Below are 11,515 nucleotides of genomic sequence, written 5' to 3'. Positions count from 1 at the left end.
ATTGATGGATTTATTCAAACATAAATTAAACATTGAAGAACAGTAAAAAATTATAATGAATATGTTATATGTTGCATATATTTAGCAAAATACCCCATCTACAATTTATTTTTCTATCTGACTAATGAGTTTATGGTCACCTAATATGTATTTTCTGAGGTAAATGTGACGTTACATTACATATTGTTTACAAGCCATTATTGACGTCTTTGCACGGCTGAAACACTGATTGAGCGATTACATGAGACAGGATACGGATTGTAAAGTTGTACTCTTTCTTTTAACTTGCCTTCGGATGTTTAGCCATGATTATTTTGTGCTGAAACTGGTATTAATGTGGAGGAGATGATTAGTTCACGTGCGCCTCGCGCTGCCGCGTCTGTTGAACTGAGGCGCTACAGCGATCTGTCACTTCACATTAAACTGCACCAAAACGGCATTTATTGTTTGAATACTGCAATACAATGGACAGAATTTGAAATCTGAGACTTTTTCATATTAAAAGTACCAAAGCACAATGCTTATTGCAATATATTGGATGGGAAGTGGCCTTCAATGTTCCGTCCATTAACTGAAAATAGGCTAGATTAATCGTTTCTTGGGATTTAAGAATCGATATCGTTCCGTAAAACGGAGAATCGATTAATATCGAGGTATCAATATTTTTTTGCCCAGCCCTAGACAGGATGCAGATCAAGCAAGCTGTAGTGATTCATTTTAAGTCCAAATCAATTGCCAAACCCAGTTTTGTTTTAATGTCAGAATAATTGAACACAAGGTACCCTTGTATAAATATACATTCATGTACATAAATAAACAGTATTATATTTTATAATAACATTTTAATTTTTTATAAAACATATATTTGCATCTGGTGTGAATGGGCCTTTATACAGTCAAAAGTAGTGCCCAATTCATTTTAAACCCATGCTGAAATTTAAAATCACCCAAGCTTGGCCTTATGAAACCCCAGCCTGAGGCTCAGACATGAATAGTTTGCTCCGATAAAAGCTGTTTTATTCTTGCATCACTTATTGAGATAATAATATCAATAGTCCAATGCGCTGGAGACCCTGTATAAGGGTTTGTCGAAGAGCTTGTCCCATAGAGTCCATTCTGCTCATTTCCAGCTCGTTCTGACCTTAATCCGCTCTGCCACTTTTGTTTTAATGTCAGAATAATTGAACACAAGGTACCCTTGTATAAATATACATTCATGTACATAAATAAACAGTATTATATTTTATAATAACATTTTAATTTTTTATAAAACATATATTTGCATCTGGTGTGAATGGGCCTTTATACAATCAAAAGTAGTGCCCAATTCATTTTAAACCCATGCTGAAATTTAAAATCACCCAAGCTTGGCCTTATGAAACCCCAGCCTGAGGCTCAGACATGAATAGTTTGCTCCGATAAAAGCTGTTTTATTCTTGCATCACTTATTGAGATAATATCAATAGTCCAATGCGCTGGAGACCCTGTATAAGGGTTTGTCGAAGAGCTTGTCCCATAGAGTCCATTCTGCTCATTTCCAGCTTGTTCTGACCTTAATCCGCTCTGCCACCACGGGATTGGCCGTGTCTCAGGATTTATTGTTTTGATGAAGGCTGTGACAATGCATCCATCTGTGCGTAAGGATAAGGATGTGCATGCAGCATTATGAGGGAGATTTCGCTGTATTATTATATACAGTCCTCGATGTGAACATGTCAGGTGTGTAAGAGAACATCGTGTTTAAATACGCATTTCAGAGTGTGACCCTAGAGGATGCACATGAAGCCCTTTTACTGAGGCATTGGACTCCTTTTACTTTTGAAGTGATCTAAACAGCTTCTAGTGCTCAAGTGACGCAATTTCTGCAATATTTCCTCTCTAAATACTCACATCTGAGGCTCTTTTTGTCCTCTGGCAAGCTGGTAAACAGACAGAAAACAGGAAATGCCATGCTTGTGTTCAGTCTTGGCTCGTTACACTGTCTTGGACTGGCCACCCTGTAATCTACTTCAAAAGCTTCACATATTTGCTCTGAAAGACTCTCTCATACAGATTAAAGTGATGCAGAAGAATGTCTGCGGCTGCTGCTCTCTTGCAGTAGGATTTTTATCCTCACTGGGCATCCAACGGCTGCATGTCAGACACTTCTGTGTGCCTCTTTTCTTTCATGTTAATAGACATGAAACTAAGGCAAAGAGCTCTCAGCATCTCATAAAATGTCGTTTAGATTTTTCAAAAGATGGCAGCTAGAAAATATATACAGACATCTTTGTTGTTGTTAATATGAATCATCATAATTAAGCAACATCACAATCAAACACTGAATATCATTCTAAACTGCACAGTTGTGAGTGTGATATTCCTTAGAAACTTAAGTTTTTTTTTGTCGTTTTGATCGGTTCTGATCAGAAAATAATTTTGACATTCACAGCATCCTTTTCAAAAGATAACCATTTAGAACCAAGTAAAAAGAAAGTTAAGGTATTTTTCAAATGGCGGCACACTGTGCTAATATGTATTTGAAGCAAAATATTAATGTTATTAAGCATTTAAAAATAAGTTGGGTTTTTTTCTGAAAACATGAACAAAAATTATTTTCAATTGTTAAAATTACGCAATTACATTCCATTTAATTTGGTTAATTTTCACTTTTAAGTTCCTTGATCAGTTTTTAAACCCTGGCTTTTATTGAGTAACTCGGGAGTCAGACAGCAAGTTTATTCTTATTCCATCTTAATATTATTTAAGCAAAAAACTATCAAATCTATCTTAAAAAAAAAAAAACAACAACTTTCAAAAAACCAACGCTTCCACTCCGGACTGGTACACTGCAAACACAACAGCATTATTTTAGTATTATTTTGGTAACACTTTACAATAAAGTTAATTCGTTAACTACTTTAATTAATATGAACTAAGAATAAACAATACTTCTACATCATTTATTAATCTTAGTTAATGTTAACTTCAACATTTACTAATGCATTACTAAAATCAAATGTTGTGCTTGTTAACATAGTTAATGCACTGTGAATTAACATGAACTAACAATGAACGGCTGTATTTTAATTAACTAACATTAACAAAGATTAATAAATACTATAATAAATGTATTGTTCATTGTTTGTTCATGTTAGTTAACACGTTAACTAATGTTAACTAATGGAACCTTATTGTAAAGTGTTACCTTTATTTTTATAGACTGATACATGTTTTAATCATATTTTGAATTTGATTTTTATATTTTGTTTTCATTTTAATTTTACTTCAATTTTAGTAATTTTATGCTATTGTCGTTTTATGTTATTTATTTTTTTATTACTACTTAAGATATATTTATTTTAGTTTCAGGTTTAGTTCTGTTTAAGTTTGTATTTATTATTTATATATTAGGAGTTTTAGTGCTTCAACTTATTTCTGTTGCCAAAAACAACGTCTAATTTTCATACATTTTTTTTTTTTGTCTAACATTTATATTTTATTTCAGCTTTATTTCAATTAACAGAACTTTTTTAAATAGTTTCAATTATAGTTAATGATAATAAACCCTGGATCACAGACAGTGGTCATTAGTACTGGGCTGCGTTTCCCAAAAGCATTGTAAGCCTAAGTAGATCATAGAACCACTGCCACCAATACTGAACCTTACGAACTTAGCTCACGATGCTTTTGAGAAACACAGCCCTGGTCGACAACAGAGCACTCTTGAAACACCCTTTGGCCAATCAGATTAGAGAACCAGGACTGAGTTTTGTACAATTAATGGTGTGATTTACTGCACACAAAGCATTGGACATGTCACGTATCATACGCACATATTATAATTAGCTGTGTTGCTATTGGTTGTCCTTCTCAGGGGGATAAAGACTTCACTCCTGCTGCTGCCCAGGTGGCCCATCAGAAACCTGTGCCCGCAGTACAGAAGCTGCCTCCCTCCCACCACATCAACCAGCACATCCACCAGCCCCGGAAGTGAGACTTCACACAACTCTAGACCACCCCAGCCCCCCGCGCGGGGCCAAGACCACACCACCCCTAACACCTGCTCAGGTTGCCAGGAATCTCTTGCCGTCAAGCATTCTGTATGCCCCTCCCGCAACCCCCTTCCGTCTGTGCCTGCAAGTGTCCTGTTTCCACCAGTATCATGACAAACGTTCCATTTCCTGTTTCTTACTTGTAGATCATTGAAACACTAAAATTGAAAGCTCCGTTGCAAATCACTAATCAGAAACATGTTAATTATGTGGGTTCACTTCGCGAGGGATGCATAGAGCTGTGTTTTATTGTTTTAATTTTGTTTTACATAAATAGTTCCAGAGAGATGTAAGTGTATAAATTTTTTATTTTGAAGTCGGTGAATGTTGTATATTAGGCATTAGGTACTAGGTGTGGCTATCTGAATAAAGAGTTAACATAAAACCACACATGCCTTTTTGCTCTTAAAAACACATTCATACGCTAGACTTGCATTACCTGATGGAAATAACAGTGCTTTCGCAACAAGTAGTAACATGTAAGGCTGAAATTATTTACAAAACTGTAATAAGGAGTCTGTGTGCATTGGGTTGAATTAATCTCAGAAATTTTGGGAGAATAAACAATATAATCCCAGACAAAATAATCAGTTTCTGAAAAATTGCAAATTAATGTTGGTGAATGTTGTATATTAGGCATTAGGTACTAGGTGTGGCTATCTGAATAAAGAGTTAACATAAAACCACACATGCCTTTTTGCTCTTAAAAACACATTCATACGCTAGACTTGCATTACCTGATGGAAGTAACAGTGCTTTCGCAACAAGTAGTAACATGTAAGGCTGAAATTATTTACAAAACTGTAATGAGTCTGTGTGCATTGGGTTGAATTCATCTCAGAAATTTTGGGAGAATAAACAATATAATCCCAGACAAAATAATCCGTTTCTGAAAAATTGCAAATTAATGTTGAAAATGTATGCGTGTCTGTCTGTCCATAAACACAATATATAAGCATCAAATGTTTTTTTTTTCTTAAATTTTACATACATTTTTGTATTTTGAATTAATTGCAGACGTTTAAGGAGATTAAATTAATTTCAATGATGCTTGCTTAAAAAAATCATATATATATATATATATTTATATACTGTGTGTGTGTTAGGGAGAATTCAAGGTCTTCAAAACAATGTTTTATGCCATTTTGAGCTGTTCATGATAGCGATCTGAACTAAATTGTAGAAATTTGTGGAGAGTAAGAAGTAGAGGAATTTCAGTACTAATGCACTGGAATTAAAAAAAAAATGTAAACAATTGCCATGTCTGTTTTGTCCTTTAATAAATATTATTAATGAGGTTAGTAAGTATATGCTCTCAGCTCAGCAGGAAAAGTTCATGTGTAATCCCATGGCCTACTTTTCATGGTCTGTGAACTAGTAGAGAGTGGCAAAGCCCGTCAGCTTCCTGTTCTGTTCTGTCTCAGCTCATGCTGCGCTGAGCCAACAAACCTAATGCCACTCAGGATTTGCCCCATTCTCTTCCTCTCTTTCATTATCTCATGTTCTCAAGCTCTCCTCCTGTCCCGCTCCGTTCACTTTGTGTTCCGCTCAGGTGTCGATAAGAGCCAGCAGCTGCCGCAAACTTCAGCTTGTTCCCACAGCATGTTCTGGACCCAAAGCAGCAAGACTTCTGTGGAACGTGCAATTAGCACACCAGCTGGCCAAACCTGCTGTTCCCACTCGGACAAGGTGAACCTCAAAAACATGGGTGGTAAACCCTTACGAAATGTCATGTTTCAGGTCAAGGTTGTACTTTTCCACAGAATGATATCTGGAAATTGAGCACTGGCTTTGAAGCCAGTTCAGAGTGACCCAAACCCTGGGGTCTATCTGACATGCAGTCCTTCGCAGTGTATTTGTCTTTGATAGGCTATCAGCGCTGCCTCAGATCCCACGTCAGTATTTTGGTTCTCCAGCAGAGGGCCCTTCATTGTTCTTCATACAGTGTTGTCCTGAGGCAAGTGCTGACCTTGCAAGACTGATAAGTCCCTCGGTGTCTGTCAGCTCATGCCAGTGACCTCAATAGCTGTGCTTCACCTTTACTCCTGCTCAAAGTTAAACAAATGGAGTCACACTTTGTTATTATAAAGCAGTTTTTATTCCAAAGTTACAATGAGATTCTTCTTCCAAGCATTGCTGGTCAAACCTAAAGTAGTTTAAACAGTGTTATTTTAAGATAACGGTGACCTGACATAAGGTCAGTGCTGGTCTTGACATCTCTATGAAATCAGCTGTTTGTGTGTGTGTGTGTGTGTTGTGGGGTCTGAATGTTGGACACCGAGGCACAGTGGTGCTGTTGAAATGACGTGACGGTCAGTGAGAAGACATTTCAAACCGATATCACTGCACATTCTTTAATTAAACATTGTATTATTCTGCATACAGAAGGGTTCATACCTGAGATTTGTTGTGATATGAATTTGGATTAATTGTTTCCAGCTCTGAAGAAACCATAAGGGAGAGCGGGGTAAGCTGTGCCACTTTTGACGTTTTAGCTGCCTCCTGTGAGGAGGAATGAGTTGGAGGTAAAACAAATATGCCTAAAATTTCAGGATCTCTTATAAATTAAATTATAAGAAATCATTGGGAAATAATTTTCATTTCAAATTAAAATAATTTGGGGGGATATTTACTAATGTACAGTGCAATGCCTTTGTAAAGTTTTACTTTGCTGCACATTATTTGCATTTTCATATACCAAGATACCCAGGATAAGGTTGAATAGTCAGAATAATTAATAATTTTCAGATTTTGTATTAATAACAGTATTTCCTTTATTTGAAGGCAATGTTCAGTTTCACTACTAGTGGAGCTACTGGCACAGCTTGCCCCAAAGCTATTGTTTTTGGAACAATTATATAATTCACGGCTAATCTTTAGCTAAATAAGTCATATGTTTTTTACAGTAGTAATTCACCAATATAGAAGACCATTACAAAGTTTTGGGTTGGTAAGATTTTTTAATGTTTTGAAAGTCTCTTATGCTCGCCAAGGCTGCATTTGTTTGATCAAAAACACAGTAATACTGTGAAATATAATTACAATTACGGTGTGTGTGTATATATATATATATATATATATATATACATAATTTATTCCTGTGATGGCAAAGCTGAATTTTCAGCAGCCATTACTCCAATGTGACACTTACTACTGAGTGTCACATGATCCTTCAGAAATCATTCTAATATGCTGATTTGCTGCTCAAGAATCATTTATTATTATCAATGTTGAAACCTTGATACATATTTTTCTGGATTCCTCATAAGTTCATATTTAGCATTTATTGTAAATAGAAATCTTTTGTTACATTATAAAAGTCTTCACAGTCACCTTTGATCAATTTAATGCGTCCTTGCTACATAAAACTATTAATTTCTGTAAAACAAATCTCACTCACCCTACACTTTGAACAGTAGTGTGTATACCTGTATTAAATTGGGTTGGCTTTCATTTTACCTTACATGTAGAACTATTTAATTTGACATGCAAAGAAATGTTTAGCCTTTTTTAAACGCATCTCTCCATCACAGGCAGCTGTGAAAGTTTGGTCCTTGATACACAAAAACCAATCATTTAGTGTATAAGCATGACACATCTAACCCCACTCTCACCATATAGTAGTAAATACCATTTTCTAAAATATAATACATTGTATTTCTTGAACAGTTATAGTTTCAGAACATGTTCGTTGAAGTAATTACCTTACAGTGCTTTAGTAGTATAAATAAATATTAAAATACATGTACAGAAAAAAAAAAGATGCTGATCCAAGATATCACTACCTCTTTTTCCATTTTTCATTACTTGCTGGTGATTGTCTGTAGCATTTGAAATGTGTGCAAATACAGGCATGGCTGCTGCCGAAATACCATCAACATCTTCAATGTTTATAAAAATAGTTTTAAATTGAGGTATTGAAAAAGTATGGTTGTTAAATACATTCACAATGCTACTGTTAAATCTGAGACAATGCTAGCATTTGGACAACTCTAAAAGTCAAAGAATCAATTTAAGGATGTAAACATAAAGTAGCATCTGGTTTTAGTAGTGTACCCATATTAGCTGATCTGGTTGGCTCTTTTCCTGATGCTCAAACACATGAAATGGAATTAAAGGAGCTGTTCACTTTAAATCATTCACATTTTAAATAGGGTAAGTAGGAGTTTATTTATCATTAAACTCATCTTTTAACTTATCATTTAACATTATAAAAATTAGACTTCTTTAAAAAACAAAAACAAAACAATAAATAGTAGAATAAATTGGAATCCAATATCAAAATTGCATTTCAAGTATTAAATGGTGAGCAGTATGTTTGCACACACTTATTTCCCTTTGCCAGTAGTGAGTTGTCTCTTTGTTATGGCCTCCAGTCTTTTCCTTTCCGCCTCCTCTGCTTTCTTTCGCTCCTCTTTCAGTTCTTTATATCTCCACTTTGGTATCTGGAGGAACTGGTCATCTCTACAGCTGCTTTTCCGCCGCACTTTCTCCGGCATGTAGGTTGGCGTGGGTGCCTTGGTAATCCTCAGCTTGGGCACCACCATACCTGGCCTAACGCTGCTCCTCCTCAGCAGGTGTAAGGGGAGCAGACTGGCCCTGCGGATGGCTGGTGAAGAAGAGGAGGAGCCATCTGATTGGGCCTGGGGTTGCAGACTTGCACGACGATCTTTCGGTTTGGGCACCAGTAGGACGCGGGAGTTCTGGAAGAGACGTTTGCAGTTCTTGAGGCGCTCGGGTCCCAGACTTTTCAGCTGCTCGATTCGTTGTTTTTTTAGTATCTCCTGAACAGAGTAACTGCGTTTTCCAACGCAGGGCGGGCTGCTGGGACACACCGTTCGACATGCCATTGCAATGAACGGGCTCCCCAGTGATGTTGTCATGCGCACCATGTGATCCAGAACCCCGTCCTCTGAAGCCTCAGTGACGTTGCTGATGTCAAAGAGGTCACGCAGTGTCTGTGAAATTTTCTGAATGCAGCCTTTGGGCGTCTGAGATTTGGCCACCAGCGCGGGCAGAAGGGGCCACTCAGGCCGATAGGTGTCGCTGAACTGATCCGCACATGGCTGCTGCATCAGCCGCGTCATGGCAAGCACAGTGTCATAGCGGCTTGTGAAGATGGCCCATTCTCGCGCAGTGAACTTCCTCCCATTGTCCCTGGCTTCTATGTCAGCTCCTGATCAAGAAAGCAAATGTGATGGTGTGATTGGAGTTATGAGGTTAGTCCACGCCATGTCAGAATTACCATAATAAATCTAGCTTGTAAAAAGTGCTCGCATCCTCCTAGAACTCATAATTACAACTCAGAATCTGCTCTGACTTGTGCTACCTGACCGTTGTAGCATCATGCGGAAACACTCAAAATAGTAGTAACTTTAGCAGTAAAATCTAGTTAAGCAGTTATTTTGTAATAATTCCTATTATTGACTATAACTGAGTTGACCATAACAAAATAATTAAATTTGGAAGAATCATTATGCAGCTTTTGCCATACAACAACAAACACACCAAAAAAGTGTTACATATGGCTTGTTCACTACATTCTTGCACTACACGTCTTCTTAAGCCATAAAGCATTTAAGTCATTCACAGATTTTCAGGGGATAAATAATAATGATAATAATATATATTTTTAATAAATATTATTTGTATGAAAAATGTTATACATACCATGCAGCTTCACATTACAATATAAAATCATTTTAGAAAAAAAAAATTCTAAATAATAATAATAAAGAACAGTAACAAACATCATAATTTATTAATGATCATATAATAATAATAAAAATTCGTAAAAAATATTATTTGGGTGGCACAGTTTATTTATAAAATGTAACTTCACAGGTCAGAATATAAACTTCACTTTAGAAAAAAAAAATAGAATGTCAAAAAAATGAATAATAATAAATATTTTTGTAATAAGTATTATTCCTATGACACATCATGCATAAAATAAAGTATAGCAAAAAATGAAAAAATAAAATATGAAAAAGAAAGTAACAAAGCCAAAATAAAAGCAAAAAATAAAACAAAATAAGAACATGAAAAAAACTTTATTCAGTTCCTCACACTTTTGTGTGACTATTGTGTCTTTTTATTGTGACTTCAGAAGATTTGTAAGATAGTTGTATGAACTCCCATTGTATGGCAAAAGCTGCATTTTTTTCCACAGAAAAAATAACAGTATATGGATTCAGAATGGCATAAGAGTGAATAAATAATGACAAATTTTTCAATTTTGGGCAAACTATCCCTTTAAAATCAGTTAGTAAATCTGTGGTTTGATTATGTCTACATTGTATCCTTGTCTTGTAGCTAATCATATGACAGCTGCTTTATATTGTAGTGTTTCCTGGCACGTCTGTCAGTCTGTTACACAGTGATCTGAGGCTCTAGTACCTGCCAGCATCAGGGCTCTGACACATTCCACTCGACCCTGTATAGCAGCTTTCATCAGAGCGGTGAAACCGTGGCAGTTCCTCTTCTCGATGTCAAGCCCGGGAAAGTAGTTGAGTAGGTAGTTAGTGATTGTGATGTGACCTGCAATTGTTGAGGTGAATTATGGAAATGCAGTCAGTTGCTGAATATGTAACAACATTTCTAGGGCACTCAGCAGTACATTTCTAGTAGCATTTGGAAGTTTTCACTATTACTTAAACTTTACGGTTATCTAAATGTAAATATGTGCAGGTTGTGATTTGGATTGAGGCTGTCTGATCGCTCTTACCCGCCTGGGCAGCGGTGGTGAGGGCTGTATTGCCCTCATTGTCCTGCCAGTTCACATCCAGGTGAGGACACTGGAAGAGAGCAGTCACCACATCCACATAGCCTTGGTAGCATGCCACTATTAGTCCAGTCTGCAAAGTCAACACACACACACACACACAAGGCATTACTGTCAAGAAGTTTTCACCCTGGCCAAGAACATTTAGTGGAACTAGCAGTTGGTAAATATGAGGAAAACAGTCTCAATTAGTATGGCTGAGTATTGATACAGATTTCACAATTTAATTGCTACTAAACTACACAGGGAACCTGTTGGTAGGTACATTTCTATAATATTACAGGTTAAGTAAAAATATAATGAATATGTAATACAGTGCATATATATATATTTTTTTTTTAAAGGGGTCATATGATGCGATTTCAAATTTTCCTTTCTCTTTGGAGTGTTACAAGTTCTTGGTGCATAAAGAAGATCTGTAAAGTTGCAAAGACTAAAGTCTCAAATCCAAAGAGATATTCTTTATAAAAGTTGAGTCAGCCACACCTACCTAAAACGGCTCGTTCTAACACGCCCCCACATACCTACGTTGCTATGTGGGAAGATTGCATAACGCCGCCCAAATGCAAAGAAAGAAGGCATAACTTTTATTCTCGCTGTAGTATTGTTGTTGCCGCCGCCATGTTGTGAAGGTGCTGTGTGATTCATTGTGAAAGTGAAACAACTTTGTTTGGTCTTCCAAAAGAGGACGATATCT

General features: G+C 36.4%; 2 protein-coding genes across 2 annotated transcripts in view; one reads left to right on the top strand and one right to left on the bottom strand.

The window, feature by feature from the left end:
• Positions 1–4,422, top strand: part of LOC107701690 (death-associated protein 1-like) — a 17,680-nt gene extending 13,258 nt beyond the window's left edge. Inside the window, exon 4 of the mRNA XM_016503762.1 lies at positions 3,857–4,422. Within this exon, the coding sequence (XP_016359248.1) occupies positions 3,857–3,976 (120 nt within the window). The 3' untranslated portion in view covers positions 3,977–4,422. The remainder of the gene's footprint in view (positions 1–3,856) is intronic.
• Positions 4,423–7,245: 2,823 nt separating this feature from the next.
• Positions 7,246–11,515, bottom strand: part of LOC107701688 (ankyrin repeat domain-containing protein 33B-like) — a 12,312-nt gene continuing 8,042 nt past the window's right edge. The window contains exons 2-4 of the mRNA XM_016503755.1: positions 10,762–10,891; positions 10,434–10,574; positions 7,246–9,210 (exon numbers count right to left, since the gene is read on the bottom strand). Of these exons, the coding sequence (XP_016359241.1) occupies positions 8,363–9,210; positions 10,434–10,574; positions 10,762–10,891 (1,119 nt within the window). The 3' untranslated portion in view covers positions 7,246–8,362. The remainder of the gene's footprint in view (positions 9,211–10,433; positions 10,575–10,761; positions 10,892–11,515) is intronic.

This window comes from Sinocyclocheilus anshuiensis, unplaced genomic scaffold (genome assembly GCF_001515605.1).
Source record: "Sinocyclocheilus anshuiensis isolate Anshui unplaced genomic scaffold, SAMN03320099.WGS_v1.1 scaffold1626, whole genome shotgun sequence".
Lineage (NCBI taxonomy): Eukaryota > Metazoa > Chordata > Actinopteri > Cypriniformes > Cyprinidae > Sinocyclocheilus > Sinocyclocheilus anshuiensis.
Note: the sequence above shows the minus strand (reverse complement) of the source record. Positions and strands in the feature narration are given on the sequence as shown.